Raw genomic sequence first — 18,187 nt, forward strand, 5'->3', positions numbered from 1 at the left:
ACCCAGGAGGCAGACGTTTCAGTGAGCAAAGATGGCGTCACTGCACTCCAGCCTGGGCGACAGAGCAAGACTCCATCTCGAAGAGAAAAAAAAAAAGGAAAGAAAGAAAAGGATTGATATGTACTATTAAGGAATAATCTTTTTTTTCTTTTTCTTTTTTTTTTTTTTAAATACAGGGTCACATTCTGTCACCCAGGCTGGAGTGCAGTGGTGTAATTATAGCTCAGTGCAGCCTTGACCTCCTAAGCTCAAGTGATGCTCCCACTTCAGTCTCCTGAGTAGTTGGGACCACAGGCATATGCCACCACACCTGGCTAATTTTTTTATTTTTTGTAGAGCTGGGGTTTCACCATGTTGCTCAGTCTGGTCTTAAACTCCTGGGGTTAAGTGATCCTCCCACCTGGGCCTCTTAAAGCAATGGGATTACAGGTATGAGCCACTGCACCTGGCCCAGGAATAACCTCTAAGATATGCTATAAAGTGAGAAAAGCAGGGTGCAAAACTGTATATAGTATGCCTTTTGTTTAAGAAGGAGAGGTCAGGGTAGGAGGGAGAACTACTTTTCACTGTATGCTACTTTGTGTTATTTGAAAATTAAACAGTAGGCGCATTGGGATTCCACCTGCAAATCCTACACTTATCCAAGATAACTTCTAGTAACATTGGCTGTAGTTGATTTCAGGCTTATTTTTATGTAAGTACACAGAATGTATGTATATATTTATGCAGGAACTACAGTCTGGCATATTTTCTTCTCCTCTTTAATAGGCCTTTATTTGCGATCTTTAACAGATCTTCATAAAGCTGTCTTCTCTTTAAATTGCTGTCTCTAGGCTTAGCCATACCCCCAACCCCTACCCCTAATTCTCTAAAACATGCCGTGGGTGGCTCGCCCTGTACACTGTTGCCTTTGGGAAGGATTTCGTTCCCTCATGGCTACCCTCCACCTTCCCTCATGGCAATCTAGCTATCCCTAGCCCCACTGCAAAGTCGCACCCAGGACTACCAAGATGCTAAGCCTTGCCTCTACAGGACCTAATGTGCCAGCACCCTCTTTCCCTCTCCTCCTCACCCCCTTCCCTTCCATCTTTAGGGAATTCCTGGCAGGTTGGGTAGGGGATGAATCGTTAAGGGGTATTTCGTGAGCAGGGGAAGACCCAGTGCCAGGGAGGCCAACCGAGGGCCTAGCAATTAGAGAATACTTATATATTTTGGTGTCTACCATGTGCCAAGCAATGTGCTACGAAGTCTGCATACATTACATGTATTCCAACAATACCACAAAGTAGGTTTCTTGGAGGGAACCATGTGTCCCTGTTTGCCTGAAACAGTCATGGTGTATGCCTGTTGTCCCGGCAAAATTATTAATAGCATCTCCTTTCTCTAGCAAAAGGTTTAGATAAAAAATTGTATAGTCACCTTAACTGTCCCCATCTTACACGTGAGGATATTGAGGCTTAGAGAGGTAAGTTCATCTGCCCAGGGTCACATGGCTGGTAAATGATAGAGCTGAGATTAAAACTCTAGTCAGTATGGCTCTGTTAGGGACTGAAATCTGACATGGACATGAATGGTGTCCCCCAAAATTCCTATGTTGATACCCTAACCCCCAATGCGACTGCATTTAGAGACAGAGCCTGTAATAGGGTGAAAAAGGCTAACTGAGGTCCAGATTATTGCCTCCTCCCAAGGCCGCCTCTCTTCCACAATCGCCCCTACCCGACTCCAGTCAGGGCTCTTCCTCCTCTGCCACGACAGCTCTGCTAACCCTGCACTATCACTGCCTGCGTCCTTCGCAGCCTCCTGCTACATCTTTTCCACCGCTGCGTCCTCGTTGGCTGGCGCTCAATAAACATTGACTCGGTGAATAAATGAGTGAAACTGTCCTTTTAGGGATGGATGAATCTGTCCTATTCAAGGCGGTGCCCTTCTCTGGTATTCCCTAACACAATCTTGACCCGAAGTAGGCGTTCTGAAAAAGGCCGACAGTCGATGGAGACCAACGCAGCACTCCTCTCACCTCCTCTCTCCGTCCAGGCCGGGTGACCATAAGCGGGGCCAGCGGAAACGGGGCGGTGCGGCCGGCAGCGTTGAGGGCCGGAGGGGGCCGGGCTTCCCTCGCGGCCTGGCCCGGAGAGGGTGGGGCTTCCGGGAAGGGGCCTCTAGCGCGCACTCTCGGAAGCGCAGCCGAACCCGCCCCCCGAGCCCAGAGAGTAGCTGCTGCCACTGCTGCCACTGTCGCCACGCCGCCGCTGCCTCAGTTATGCCGGTGAGTGGTTGCGCCCTCCCCGCCACGCAGACTTGCAGTCCCCGGGTTCCTTCTCGGCTGCAGAACAGCTTGACCGGATGCTTCTCTTGAAGGGCTCAGGCCGCGGCCGGAGCCACTGTTGTCCCCCAGCTTACCCCACCCAGCCCCCAGCTTTTGCGACCCTTCAGAAAATGGGATCCGAAGGGAATTTAATTTAGGAGCTAGGCTTCAAAACGTCGGAGCTGGAAGGCCTCCAGGGGCGACAAGCCCACACCTTTCCTGCGTACACGGAGAAATAGACCCAGAGAGGGGGCAGGGGATCGCTCAGCAGGACGCGGGGAGTTGGTGGCCAGCGGGAACTGAGACGCCTAGTCCCTGAGCCTTCCTCCTGGCTGCCCTGCCCGCGGAGCTGGCCTGAAGGAGGGCGGTGGGGAGGCTCTGGGCAAGGGGATGGACCCGGTTATTCCCTCACGGACCGGGCAGGTTTTCAGAGGCTCATGCTTTTCTTAATTTTCCTGCCCACTATGGCTTACTTTTCAAATCAGCTCTGGGCGACTCTGAATGGAGACACTTTGTCAGCCTGAACCCATAAGCCCCAGAGAGGTTCAGGAACCCCCCTCAAAGTCACCAGTTGCTCAGTGGCAGAGTCTGGGAAGTCAGTCTTAGCCTGCCTTTGCAGATCACTCAGTATATTGTTGCTCGTGGCCTCGTTTTTTATATAAAGAATTGAGGGCTTTGGCAGATAAAAATATAAAAAACCCAGTAACTTATTCCAGGTCGTGTTGAAGTTGGCAGAGCCAGGATTCAGCTCCTTGTCCTCAGGCTCCCCTCTCCAGGCCTGACCACATCGCAGGTGCCTGGCAAAAGGAGTCATACCGGCTTGGGAAGATGCTCTGATCTCAATTGCATCTTGGTTAGGGTCATGTGATGTTTAGCATTGTCTTTGAGGTGCGTAATTCATGGCTCTGGGCCAGGTGGATATCAAGAGGTATCCCACAGATGCCATGTGTCTTAGCAGCCTGTCCTTTGGGAGCTGACAGGTGAGCCTGACGCCCCCTGGGCAGAGCCACTAACATCTCAGGTGTCATTTTCCTTGGACCTTGCCAGGTGCCTTGAGACAAATCCTCCAACAACAAAGTATGGATAAGGAATCTGATAGAATCAGCCCTACCAGTTGAGCAAGTAGCCTGTGGCAGTGGTAGAAGACAGTATTAATCTCCCTGGGACTTGGAGAGTGAAGGTCACCAGGATTTTTTGTGGGAGGTGGCAATGAGGAAAAGGCCAGCTTGATCATCAATGTATTCTGTATCTTCTGGGGATTTTGACAAAAGACCCTCTGGAGCAAATGATGGGAATGAGGAGGGCGCTTGGCACCATGTACCACAAGATGAGCAGCTGAAGGAAGGAGGGTGTTAGTCAAGGGACTGCCTTAAAACTGGAAAGGGAAGAAAAAACACACACACATACTGGGTGACAGTGCGAGACTCCGTCTCAAAAAAAGAAAAAAAAATCGTCCCACTTACTTCGCCCAGGCTGGAGTGCAGTGGTGTGATCTTGGCTCACGGCAAGCTCCGCCTCCCGGGTTCATGTCATGCTGCGTCAGCCTCCTGAGTAGCTGGGACTACGCCCAGCTAATTTTTTTTTTTTTTTTTGTATTTTTGGTACAGACGGGTTTCACCGTGTTAGCCAGGATGGTCTTGATCTCCTGATCTTGTGATCCGCCTGCCTCGGCCTCCCAAAGTGCTGGGATTACAGGCATGAGCCACCGTGCCCGGTCACCACTTACTGACTTTTAAAACCTACTTTAAACCTACTGGCTTTTAAAATCTACCCATTTTATAAGTCTTTATGAAAGACCCCAGAGGCCATGAGAAACCAGAACTACCCAGTTATACATCCGGTAGTAGAGCCAATCTTGAGCTTCTCCTATAAAGAAGTGATTACTCTGTCCATGAAATAGTTTTTCCATCACCCTCAAATTTATTTTTGCCCCTCAGAGGTGGAGGAGGAGAGCACTGAACTGTAATGTTTATACCCAGAAACTGATTTCTGACTTCTGACCTTTATACTGTAGGGGATGGGCCCTACTCCCTGTAATCAGCAACTGAAAGTTTCAGGTATTTGTTGACTTTAGGTCCTTGGGCAGCAAAAAACTGTGCTCCCTAAAAATGTATTTCTAGTTTCGGAGCTTCTGCTGAGAGTCACGGTTATGAGAGCTGGTGGTGTACTTTGCTCTTCCAGAACGAGCAGGATTTCCCTGGAGCGAAGAAAGCCTAGGTTCATATTCCATACTCAGTAGGTATTTGCCACGTGACTGCAGGCCACTTAGTGAACTCTTGGGAACTTCACTTTCCTCCTGAGTGAAATAAGATAAATAGCTTTCTTTCCAGGCTCAGTGAGGACTAACTTAGATACTGCATAAAGAACAATTTGACATATAATAGACAATCAGTAGATTTAGCTCTTAGGTTGAGCTTGCAAACCCTTCCAAACTTTGGCTCAGTATATAAGTGCAAACCATTGATTAATCAATTTTCTACTGGTTATCCTAGAGCAAGACTCAGCAAACTTTTTTTTACAAGGCCCAAATAGTAAACATTTTAGTTTTCACAAACCACAGGGTCTCCGGTACAACTACTCAACCCTGCCATTCTCGTGCAAAAGTAAACAAATGAGTTGGCTATGGTTTTTTGTTTTTGTTTCTTGTTTTTTTTTTTTTTTTTTTTTGAGACGGAGTGTTGCTCTCTCGCCAGGCTGGAGTGCAGTGGCATGATCTCGGCTCACTGTAACCTCCGCCTCCCAGGTCAAGTGATTCTCCTGCCTCAGCCTCCTGAGTAGCTGGGATTACAGGCGCACGCCACCACTACCAGCTAATTTTTGTATTTTTAGTAGAGAACGGAGTTTCACCATGTTGGCCAGAATGGTCTCAATCTCTTGACCTCATGATCCTCCTGTCTCTGTCTCCCAAAGTGCTGGGATTACAGGCATGAGCCACCACACCTGGCCCGAGTTTGGCTATGTTTTAACAAAACCTTTTCCCTTGTAAAACAGGTAGCTTGTAGTGTGCATGTTCTAGAGCATCATCATTTTTTTTTTCTGAAATAATTTTTTTTGTTTTAAATTAAATGGAGCCATGATCTCACTGTATTGCCCAGGCTAGTCTCAAAATCCTGGGTGATCCTCCCATTTCAGCCTCCCAAAGTGTTGGGATTACAGGTGCAAGCCACTGCACCCAGCCTTTAGATTTTTATTTTTATTTTTTTTTTTTGAGACAGAGTCCTGCTCTGTTGCCCAGGCTGGAATGCAGTGGCATGATCTTGGCTCACTGCAGCCTCCGCCTTCTGGGTTCAAGCTATTCTCCTGCCTCAGCCTCCCAAGTAGCTGGGATTACAGGCACCTGCCACTATGCCTGGCTAATTTTTTTCTATTTTTAGTAGAGAGACAGGTTTCACCATGTTGGCCAGACTGGTCTCGAACTCCTGACCTCAGGTGATGCACCTGCCTCAGCCTCCCAAAGTGTTGAGATTATAGGCATGAGCCACATTGCCCTGCCTAAAAAATTCTTTAATAGAGGAGAGCATCATCTCAGACTGTAATGTGGGCAGGAATGACTTGGGTGTCTTGTTAAAATGAGGATTCTGATTCCGGACTTCTGGGAAGGGACCTGAGATTCTGCATTTCTGGCAGGCTCTCAGGTGATGCTCATATTGTTCGGTTGAGGACCACATTTTAAAGACAAGATTTTGTAATACCTACTGCAAATCCTTCTTTCCAGAATTTGTTATTGCTGCTGTCTTTGAATAGTCATGAAACAAAATGAAAAAATCAGAGATGTTTAGAAGAAAGGAAAGACTGACCATTTTCTTTAAGGCAGATTTTGCAGATTTGGCCTTAATAAAACTAGTAGTTTACTAGTCACAAAGGTCATACAGTCTACACTGGAAAATCGAGCTGCTTAACTCTTAGTCTTGGTTTCCTCTTAGAGCACAATGACGATCCAGACTCAGAGGTGTTTAGAGACTTGGAAAGAGTTTGAGAAGCCACTTAGCACTTTATTTTCGGGTTTGTAGTTTTGCCTCCCTGTCTCTCCCCAGTAGGTTAAAAATGGGGAGTGGCAGGGCCTGCTCCACATCCATAGAGCCAGTTGAGGCAGGTGTCTGGGAGCTGCACTTTATACAAGGTCCCCAGATTTTTCCTGTGCACACTGAAGTTGAAAAAAAAACTGAGTTAGCTAATACCCTTTTGGTATAGATTAGGGAACTGGAGCCCTTCTGGAGCAGAGATTTTGCCTGTGGTTTTCTAGCAAGATATATCGCTACACCCAGAATTCCAATTGAGGTAATAGACTTGAAATATTTTGAAGTGCTCCATGAAAAATGTAGCCATTGATTTTTGAAGGGAAACAGGAAGGACAAATGGAAGAAATTAATAATAACCCAATAGCTAATTTTTTACCCAATGGAACCTAGTACTAGGCTCTAATTTCCTTAATGTATTAGTTATCTATTGCTCCTTAGTAATTATCCCAAAACTTTGTAGTAAACAACAAATATATTTATAGTAACTCACACAGTTTCTGAGACTCAGGAATTTGGGAACAGCTTGGCTTAGTGGCTCCGGCTCAGAGGCTCTCATAAAGTTGGAGTGAGATGTTGGCTGGAGCTGCATTCATCTGAAGGCTTGACTGGAGCTGGAGAATCCACTTTCGAGATGGCTCACTCACATGCTTGTTAGCTCGAGGGTTGGGTCTCTCACTTTGTGGACCTCTCCTTATGGTTACTTGAATATCTTTATGATTTGGTAGCTGACTTCCTCTAGTGCAAGTGACCCCTGAAAGAGAGCAAGACAGAAGTCACAATGTCTTTTATGACATTTGTGATATCTTCAGAAGCCACATAACCTCACTTCAAGCCATATTCTATAAGACACACAGACCAACCCAAGACATTTGGAATGGGATTACTCAAGGACATAAATACCAGAGGCAGAGATCACTGAGGCCATCTTGGGTGCTGGCTACCACACTTAAAATCCTGTATTCATCCCATTCACAAATCTAGAGAGGGACTCTTACCCCCAATGTTCAGATGTACAAACTAAGGCACAGAGAAGTAACTTATTGATGATCATGCAATTAGTAGTGTCAGAACTGGTATCTGAAGCCAGATTTATCTAATTTCAGATTGTCTCATTTCCAGAGATTTTAAAATGAAGTATTGGTTTACGTAATCCTTGTGTGAAAGCAAAGCAAAAGACCCAGAAGTTCAAACCAGCCATGTCAATTATCCATTGACTCAAAAATATGTTTTAAGCACCTACTCTGTCCAGGCACTGTTCCAAGTATTAGGAATCCAGCAGTGAACTGAACAAAACCTCTGTCTTCTGGGTGCTTACCTTCAGACCCTTGATCTGTTAGATATCCTGGAGACTGCAGAATGTAGAGCTTACATGAAGACTAGGAGCCGGGGATCCCTTCCTGCCTGGCCTCCAACCCACTGGGGAACCCAGGCAATCCTTTCTCTTCCCTGGACCCAGATGCTGCCGCTGAGAATGCAGCCCTTGGATGAAAGCAGAATCACCTGGGATAATGACTAGACATAACAGATTCCCCAGCCCAGACCTGCTGACCAGAACCTGTAGTTTTTGCAAGCTGCAGGTGACTCTAGTGCAGAAAATAATTTTCTGGGTCATAAATGGGCCCACCAGCATAGCATTGTTAGAAGTATGGGGGCCCATCCCTGTCAGAGTTATTGGTGGCCCTGAGACAAAGCTCATAGCTCAAGAATCAGTGCTTTGAAGGTAGGACTGGGAAAAAGCATTTTAAACTAGATCTCCAGGTGATTCTATTCACTATGTGCCAGACACTGCTAAAGGATTTATGGGGATGATTCCATTGAATACCACCTGTGAGGTAGAAACTCTTAGCTACTCTATAGTTGAAGAGACTGGGGCTCAGAAACAGGCTCCTGATGAGTCTGATGCCAGCCAGGTCCTACCCAGTCTCTCTGCCTACTCTCTCGACCCTGAGTGGGCCTGTCTGCTGGCACTGTGTGTGGGTCACTCTGCAGGGCTGGGGTCATGCTCCCCCTTTGTTTGTTTCAGAAGCACGTGTTCTCCGTGGACATGACCTGTGGAAGCTGTGCTGAAGCTGTCTCTCGGGTCCTTGATAAGCTTGGAGGTGAGTGAGTGGCCCTCAGTTGGGGGTGGGATAGAGGAGACAGATGCACTTATGCCATGTTCAGATGCATGCAGATGTTGCAGGAGAGGCTTAGGGTTAAGCTGATCATAACGGTAAAACTAAAATGTATTGAAGGCTTAGCACGTGCCAACTACTCTTGTTAGTTTCTTACGTGGATCACATCATTTAATCCTCACCACAGCCATTTCAGATAGTTTGTTTGACTATCTCCATGTTAAACAGGAGACAGCTGAAATTCAGAGACGTTAACTTATCTGGGGTCACATGGTCAGTAAATAGCTCTGGAACCATGGCAGTACTAGTGAATATGTTGGTCATCTCCAGTGTGTACTGCATGACACATCTGAGTGTCATTTTCTGTTAAAAAAATTTTTTTTTTGAGACAGAGTTTTGCTCTTCTTGCTCAGCCTGGAGTGCAGTGGTGCGATCTTGGCTCATTGCAACCTCTGTCTCCTAGGTTCAAGCAGTTCTCTTGCCTGAGTCTCCCGAGTAGCTGGGATTACAGGCATGTGCCACCATTCGTGGCTTATTTTGTATTTTTAGTATAGATGGGGTTTCTCCATATTGGTCGGCTGGTCTCGAACCCCTGACCTCAGGTGATCTGCCTGCCTCGGCCCCCCAAAATGGTGGGATTACAGGTGTGAGCCACCCTGCCCAGCCTCTATTAAGATTTTTTAAATGGGGCTGGGCACGGTGGCTCACACCTGTGTTCCCAGCATTTTGGAAGGCTGAGGCAGGTGGATTGCCTGAGCTCGGGAGTTCTTGAGACCAGCCTGGGCGACATGGTAAAACCCTATCTCTACAAAAAATACCAAAAAAATTAGCCAGGCATGGTGGCACATGCCTGTACTCCCAGCTACTTTGGGGGGCTGAGGTGGGAAGATCATTTGAGTCCAGGAGGTTGAGGCTGCAGTGAGCCTAGATCATGCCACTGCACTGCAGTGGGGGCAACAGAGCAACACCCTGTCTCAAAATAAATAAATAAATAAATAAGAAAAAAAAAGGAAAGATTTTTAAAAAGTAATAATTTTTAAAAATTTTGTCTTTTTCTATTTCTTTGCTTCAAAAAAATTTTTTAAGTAATTTTGAATCGCTCACATGCAGGGTTTTTTTTTGTTTTGTTTTGTTTTTTGAGATGGAGTCTCGCTCTGTTGCTCAGGCTGGAGTGCAGTGGCGCATGATCTCAGCTCGCTGCAACCTCTGCCTCCTGGGTTCAAGCGATTTCTGGCAAATTTTTGTATTTTTCATAGAGGTGGGGTTTCACCATGTTGGCCAGGCTGATCTTGAACGCCTGACCTCAAGTAATCTGCCCACTTTGGCCTCCCAACGTGATAGGGTTACAGGCATGAGCCACTGCACCTGGCCACATGCAGATATCCTTAAAGCACCTCTTTTCAACAATCAGTCTTATCCAGCCTTGTCATTTCACAGTTGGGGAAACTGAGGCCCAGAGAGGGCTGGGATCTGGTCCTGGGACTGAATGAGGTAATAACTGAGTTGTGATCAGAGTTTTGGCAATGCCAGTGCTCAGCCTTCTGAGACTTTTTCTTTTCTTGTTCCCCTACATGAACTGTCACACAATCTTCTAAAATTTTCTCTTTTAAAACCCTAAATAATAATGACATTAAGTTTTCAAATGGCTTCCACGTGGACGTGATCTCATTAGCAGTCCTCTGAGCTGTACTTTCCATCTTTGGAATGAGGATGTTGATGCCAGTACCCAGGAGGTTAAGTGACTTGCCCAGAGTCCCGCAGCAAGTCAGTGGCTGATCTCTGGCCCTGTAAACTGGGATCTTAATCTGAAAGAAACTGAAACAGTGGAAAGAACCTGGCTGCTGACTTTCCACATGACTGTGGGCCCTTGTTTCTCAGGCCTGGGTTTCCCCAACTGTGGTATAGGAATGTATATCTTGTGTATCTGTATCAACTTCTGCTGTTGATGCTTTTTTTTTTTTGAGATGGGGTTTCCCTGTTTTGCCCAGGCTGGAGTGAAGTGGCGTGATCTCTGCTCGCTACAACCTGCTTCACCCGCCCTCCGCTGGATTCAAGCCGTTCTCCTGCCTTAGCCTCCCGAGTAGCTGGGATTATAGGTCCCTGCCGCCGCGCCTGGCTAATTTTTTTTTTTTTTTCTGAGATGGAGTTTCGCTCTTGTTGCCCAGGCCAGAATGCAATGTCGTCATCTCAGCTCACTGCAACCTCCACCTCCCGGGTTCCAGCAATTCTCCTGCCTCAGTCTCCCGAGTAGCTGGGATTACAGGCACGGGCCACCACGCCCAGCTAATTTTGTGTTTTTAGTAGAGACGGGGTTTCTCCATGTTGGACAGACTGGTCTCAAACTCCTGACCTCAGATGATCCTTTCTCCTTGGCCCCCCAGAATGCTGGGATTACAGGCAGGAGCCACTGCACCCGGCCTGTTGACGCTTTAAAAATGAAACTGCACAGGAGCCCCTCAAACAAAGCAGCAGGCTCTGGATGAAGTGGGAACGGGCCTAATTTTGTTTGACAGCTCAAGGACACCTACCCACCCCAGGAACTTCATCCAGGCCGGAGTGTAGTGGCGTGACCTCAGCTCACTGCAGCCTCAACCTCCCAGGCTCAAGTGATCCTCCTACCTCAGCCTTCTGAGTAGCTGGGACTACAGGATCACACCCGGCTATTTTTTTTTTTTTTTTTTTTTTTGTAGAGACAAGATCTCACTTTATTGCCCAGGCTGGGAAACCATATGATTTTTGTTCATGGTTTTGGTTTTTTTGAGATGGAGTCTTGCTCTTTCGCCCAGGCTGGACTGTCCACCCAGGCTGGAGTGTAATGGCCGGATCTCAGCTCACTGCAAGCTCCGCCTCCCGGGTTCACGCCATTCTCCTGCCTCAGCCTCCCAAGTAGCTGGGACTACAGGCGCCTGCCACCTCGCCTGGCTAGTATTTTGTATTTTTTTAGTAGAGGCGGGGTTTCACCGTGTTAGCCAGGATGCTCTCGATCTCCTGACCTCGTGATCCGCCCGTCTCGGCCTCCCAAAGTGCTGGGATTACAGGCTTGAGCCACCACGCCCGGCCTGTTTTTGTTTTTGAGAAGGAGTCTCACTCTGTCTCCTAGGCTGGAGTGCAGTGGCATGATCTCGGCTCACTATAACCTCTGCCTCCCAGGTTCAAGCAGTTCTCCTGCCCCAGCCTCCCGAGTAGTTAGAATTACAGGCACACGCCACCACACTGAGCTAATTTTCATCTTTTTAGTAGAGATGGAGTTTCACTGTGTTAGCCAGGCTGGTCTCGAACTCCTGACCTCAAGTGATCCACTCGCCTCAGCCTCCCAAAGTGCTGGGATTACAGGCATGAGCCACCACACCCAGCCAACTGTATGATTTTTAAGGCCCCTTGCTGGAGGATCTGCCTTTGAGCTTCGGCAGGTTTCTCCCCATCTTTTCCTACTGTCCCTACTTGGATGGCCTCTTGAGAAAGTCAGGAGGGTTTTTTGAGTTACTTAGGGCCCTAAAAGAAGAGTGCTAGGGCTGAGGAATCACAGATTAATGGCATTCTTGAGCTGGATCAACCACAGGAGCTGGCCAGCCCTGAATCCTTCATGTACAGATGAGGTAACTGAGGCCTGTGAGAAACAGGACCCCACCCCTGCCACCCATGGTCACCTAGCACGTCAATGGTGAGGCCAGGCCTAGAACCTCTCAAGACTTTTCCTTCCTTTCTGTGTGCTCTTTCGTCAGAGTAAAACTCTGGGTCCTCTCATGTGCTGCTGGGGAGCTATAAATTGGCATAGCCATTTAGGAGGGCGATTTTGCAGTGTCTGTTAAACATTCAAAATGTGTCAAACATCTGTCACCCCACAATTTCCATTCTGTAAATTCACTGTATAAAAATATTTTTATAAGTTTTTTTAAGACAAGTTCAAATATGTTTGCTATAACATTGTGATAGTGGTGAAAAATTAGAAGCATCCTCAATGACCTTTAACATGGATTAATTAAGTGGATGTGTGGTACGTTCACACTGTGGAAGACTGTAGCTTTTAAAAAAAGAATATGGCCAGTCACTGTGGCTTACGCCTGTAATCCTAACACTTTGGGAGACTGAGGCAGGTGGATCACCTGAGGTCAGGAATTCAAGACCAACCTGGCCAACACAGCAAGACCCCATCTCTACTAAAAATACAAAAATTAACCGGGCATGGTGGCTTATGCCTGTAATCCGAGCTACTCCTGAGGCTGAGGCAGAAGAATCGCTTGAACCCAGGAGGCAGAGGCTACAGTGAGCTGAGATCACATCACTGCACTCCAGCCTGGGAGACAGAGCGAGACTCTGTCTCAAAAAAAAAAAAAAAAAAAAAAAAAGGGCTGGGTGCAGTGGCTCACACCTGTAGTCCTAGCACTTCGGGAAGCCAAGGCAGGCAGATCGCTTGAGCCCAGAAGTTCAAGACCAGCCTGGGCAATATGCAAAACCCTGTCTCTGCATAAAATACAAAACTTAACCAGGCATGGTGGCATGTGCCTGCAGTCACAGCAACGTGGGAGGCTAAGATGGGAGGATCACCTGAGCCTGGGTGTTCAGGGATACAGTGATTTGTGATTGTGCCACTGCACTCCAGCCTGGATAACACAATGAGACCCTGTCTCTGAATGAATGAATGAATGAATAAATAAATAAATAAATAAATAAATAAATAAATAAATAAATAAATAAATGTAATAAATAAAGAAAAAAGTAAAATATTAGCAAGACCTGTTTATGTAGTGTGATGCCATTTGGAGGAATTATTTTTCATTTGTCTATCTGGGACAAAGTCTGGATAGAAGCCAGGCTGTTCACAGTGATCTCAAGGGGTAGGATCAATAGGGGGCCTTACCGCTTCTACTTTTATTTAGAAATGTTCGCTTTTTTGAAAAACAAAGAAGTATCTATATTACTTTTGCAATTAAAAAAAAAAAAAAAAAACGTGACTGGGCGCGGTGGCTCATGCCTGTAATCCCAGCACTTTGGGAGGCCAAGGCGGGCAGATCACTTGAGATTAGGAGTTTGAGACCAACCTGGCCATCATGACAAAACCCTGTCTCTACTAAAAATACAAAAATTAGCCAGATGTGGTGGCGTATGGCTGTAATCCCAGCTACTCCGGAGGCTGAGGCATGAGAATCACTTGTACCCAGGAGGTGGAGGTTGCAGTGAGCTGAGATTGTGCCACTGCACTCCAGCCTGGGCGACAGAGTCTGTGTCTCAAAAAGCCCTAGTATAGAGCAGGGATCAGCACGCTACAGCCCATGGACCAAATCCTGCTCACAGCCTATTTTTGTATGTTCAAGAATAGAGTTATAAAAAAATACGCAGAATATGCAACAGAGTCCATATGTGGTCCACAATGCCTAAAACATTTACTTTCTGGCCCATTACAGAAGAAGTTCACCAATCCCTGCTCTAGAGGAAAGGGCAAGGGTGGTTGTGAATAGTAATTTAGAGCCTGAACTCTTTCTTGCTGTAACTGGGAGGGTCTGTGCTTCCTTTCCTCATACCCCATTTCCTCTTCCTGCAGGAGTTAAGTATGACATTGACCTGCCAAACAAGAAGATCTGCATTGAATCTGAGCACAGCGTGGACACTCTGCTTGCAACCCTGAAGAAAACAGGAAAGACTGTTTCCTACCTTGGCCTCGAGTAGTAGGGACCTGGTCCCCACAGCCTGCAGGATGGACCAAAGGGAGCAGGTGGGTAAGGCCCCAGCACTTGCTGAACAAACCTACTGCTCACACCTCTCATCAGAGCTAACACCTTGGCCTTTGAGAGCTTGAGTGGAGCAGAAGAGCCCCCTGGGTTCTTTTCAATCCACTGTCTACCTTCTTTGAAGTGGTTACAAATATTTTATTATTGTCTAATGCACATCACAAGTTCAGGGAATTCTTACAGCCCCTGTGAGTGGACAGAGCACTGTAAAGTCTCCCAGAGGCCTCTTTTGGACTTGGGGGTTGCAGTTCATGGATAGCAGGGTTTAAGTTTACAGTCTATGACCCTAAGCAGTGCATTTTGGCTCCTTTGTTTGTTCGTTTGTTTGAGACGGTGTTTCATAGTGTGGCCCAGGCTGGAGGGTAGTAACTCTTCATAGGTGTGATCATAGTGCACTATAGCCTTTAACTCCTGGGCTCAAGTGATCCTCCTGCCTCAGCCTTCTAAGTAGCTGGAGCTGTAGGCACATATTACCACACATGGCTCTGGCTTTGATAAACTGACTGTCTCATCAAAGTTGACACTTATGCCTTGGGCCTTATTCTCCTGTGCCCTGACCAAGTGAGTTAATTCAGACTGTGCCGCCCTCTCTACTTGAAACTGTTGTCAGCTTCCTGAGCATGCTCTTTGTCCAGACTGGTACAAAAACAATAGCATGTTTGAGCTAGATGTTCCCTTCACTTTTATGTAATCCAGTGAGGCAGTAAGGGGCACTGTGCCAGCAGTCTTCACTCTGGAACCAGGCAGACCTTACTCATTGATCCAGCCAGTCTCAGCCGGGCACTTCTGGCTGCCACTGCCCATGTAGCACATTTGACTTGTGAATTACAATGATCACCCCATCTCTGATGTGGTTTGGTGCCCTGATTGTGACTGAGAAAAATGAGGTCAAGAGAGGGGAAGTGATTCAACCAAAGTCCACCGAGGTGAGTGGCAGAGGCAGGACGAAAGTCAGATATCCTGAATCGGAGTTCTGTAACTATTACTGGTGGCATTGTCCCTGTGAATGGGCCCACGGAGACCCCACAGACAGAGGCCAGCCACAACTGACTGGTAGGTCCTCTTTGAGGATAGCCTCCTTCCCAAAGGCGTACATTTGGAACCTGAGCCATGGTAGTGTTCTGTGTATGTGGTAACATCACATACAAGTCACAAGATGTCAGATGCATCTGTTTTCGTCATGCACTTTCCGTCCATAGATAGAACGCATATTCAGGAATGAGCCCAGGATGAATAACGAGGAATCTGGGATTCTGATTCCAACTCTGTCCTCATTTCACACTGACTTTGGGGACTTTTTACATTACAGAGATTTGGTCTTCCCATCGGTAAAATGGGGCTAAAACCTCCAACCTGCTTTTCTGCCTTGTGGGGATTGGTGTGCAATCTCTCCACATATGAAGGCTTATCCTCTAGGGAAGTAAAACATCAGCTGTTTCCAGCATGTTGAAGAACAGTATTTCTTACATCATTCCTCCACCCCTAGGGTTTCATAGGGAGGGTGAGTGGATGGGGCTCTGGACCCTCCATAGCTCCCAAACAGCCCTGTGTCATATTGGGCTTCCTGTAAGATTGTATTTTATGAAAATGCTCTGTAACAAGAAGGAATGGAGGGAGAGAAGGAAAAAAAAAAGCTCTTGCTGAACTAGCTATATACATGGGGGAGCCCTAATGCACACATCTTGGATTAGAAACACACATTAGGGATTAGAAGCCCTAATGCACACATCTAGGCCTGGGCGTATGAATTTTTTTAACTAAAAAAGTAATATCTGTTGGATGTAAACCATGTGTAGCTTAATGTGTTTTTCTCATAGAAAACATGTTTTCTCATGTTATTTTATTGAGATGAAATTCACAAGACATAATAATTAACTATTTTAACCCATTTATGCTGAATATTGCGAAGTTTTTTATGTGAAAAAATCAAACCTTGGTGATGACCTTGAGCAGTAGGATATAAATAACTCCCACAAGCTTAGCATTCCAATAATGGAACACTAGGCATAAATGGGCTAAAGTCTATCATTTAGTGGCATTTGTTGCATTCACAATGTTGTACAACCACCACCTCTCTCTAGTTTCAAAACTTATTCATCATCTCAGAAACACACCCTATATCCATTAAGAAGTCACTCCCCACTACCCATTTCTCCATCCCCTGGCAGCCACTAATTTGCTTTCTACTACTCTGGATTTGCCTACCCTGGACAGGTCATATAAAAGGAATTACATCATATGTGACCTTTTTGTGTCTGCCTTTTTCCATGTAGTATAATGTTTTCAAGATTCATTCAAGTCATAGCACGTGTCTGTAAATCATTCCTTCCTATGGCTTAGTAATTTTCAGGGTACTTTTTATTTATTTTAGATTTTTTATGATAGGAAGTTTCAAACATATATAAGTAGAGTGATAGAATGAATCCCCAAGTACTCGTCACCCAGATCCAACAATTAGTGTTTATTTCACCAAGGCCTGTTATTTTTTGATAAAAGCACTCTGTGACAAGAAGGAATGAAGGGAGAGAAGGAAAAAAACTCTTCTGGAGCTATCTATATCCATGTGGGGGAGCCCTAATGCACACATCTTGAATTAGAAACTCCACTGTCCTCATTGTTTCATCTGGGTGACAAAACACCCAGATTATTTTGAAGCAAATTCCAGACATCATGCCCACTCCCTCCTGCCCAGATTATTTTGAAGCAACTTCTAGACATCATACAATCTTATCTGTACATATTTCAGTAACCATGTATTATATGGAAAGGCTCCTGGAAATTCAGATGCACAATACTCAGTAAGAATCACCCAAATAAGCCAGCTTTAGTCCACGTGCTCAGGCAACATGTCTTTGAAGTCTGCTTTGAGGCTCCTCAGTGACCCACTTGAAGCCAGGCTTAGGAACCTCAAAGATAGAGTGTTTATTGGTTTTGAAGTCACCTTAATCATCTGACTCTTGGCAGATTTATTTGCTCATGATTTTGTTGATTGCCTTTCCAACATAAACTGTAACAGGATAGGGAGTGCTGTTGACTGAGTATCCTGGCAGCCCTGGAAATTCCCCAGAAGAGGGCTTTGGCAGTGATTGGCTTAGCAAGGTTAATGCGTTCCAGCCAACCTGAGTATAACAGGTTCATGGGAGTATAACAGACTTCATGGAAGCAGTGTGCAGGGCTGGACATTGGAGATCTAGTCCTGCCCCTGCATCTGCACCCTGGGTTTTCCACCTCACCCATGCCTCTTTGTGCATTTCTTGCCTTTGCAATATCGCTATGTCCACAGCAGATGGCGCCTTTGTTCCACCTAACTTTCCATCTTTCCTAGGATGCTGATCCTCCCCCGGCTTCCAGACAGACCTGGGACTTGGCAGTTATGCTGGGCAATGGTGTTCCTGTGGAGACCCTCAGTTGTCCTATTCCTTCCTAGCTTCCCTGCAATAAAATCAAGCTGCTTTTGTTGGAGATGTCTTGCCTGGTCTTAGTGTTGCTTGCTCACATGTAGGTAGTTAACGCTTACTCGGGTTGGAGTTTTGAGAGTTCCCACCTGGGAGTCAGACACCCTGTAGATTCTGATTCTTTGCTGTGTGATCTTTAGCAAATCACTTCCCCTCTCTGGGCCTCATTTTTTCCTCACCTATAAAGTAGAGGCGTTGACCCAGAACAGTGATCCCCTTTCTTTTCACAAGTTTCGTAGATTTCATATTTTGAAAAACTTTTGTCTATCAAGTGAATTGCACAAAAGGTTATCAAATGTTAAGGCAAGTGGAATAGTGGGAAGAGGCTGTGGAGACAAACTGCCTGGGATAGAGTTCAAGCTCCAGTACCTCCCAGCTGGGCCACTTAACCTCTGAGTGTCCACAGACATAAAATGTGATGATAGCATCTACTGCAAATGGTGGTTGTGGGGATTAAATGAAGTGATACATGTAAATCAATTAGAGCAGTGATTGCTGGTTAAAAATCAATCAGAAAATATTAGTGATTCATTTTTGGCTTTTTGTTTGTTTTGAGATGGGGTTT

The 18,187-nt window shown here is 46.1% G+C and overlaps 1 protein-coding gene across 1 annotated transcript; it reads left to right on the top strand.

The window, feature by feature from the left end:
• Positions 1–1,791: 1,791 nt before the first annotated feature.
• Positions 1,792–17,631, top strand: ATOX1 (antioxidant 1 copper chaperone). The gene is made up of 4 exons (XM_023226993.3): positions 1,792–2,269; positions 8,351–8,426; positions 13,981–14,151; positions 17,493–17,631. The coding sequence occupies exons 1-3, from the start codon at positions 2,264–2,266 to the stop codon at positions 14,103–14,105; spliced, it is 207 nt and encodes a 68-aa protein (XP_023082761.1). The 5' UTR covers positions 1,792–2,263; the 3' UTR covers positions 14,106–14,151; positions 17,493–17,631.
• The last annotated feature ends 556 nt before the right edge of the window (positions 17,632–18,187 follow it).

This window comes from Piliocolobus tephrosceles, chromosome 4, assembly GCF_002776525.5.
Source record: "Piliocolobus tephrosceles isolate RC106 chromosome 4, ASM277652v3, whole genome shotgun sequence".
Taxonomy (NCBI): domain Eukaryota; kingdom Metazoa; phylum Chordata; class Mammalia; order Primates; family Cercopithecidae; genus Piliocolobus; species Piliocolobus tephrosceles.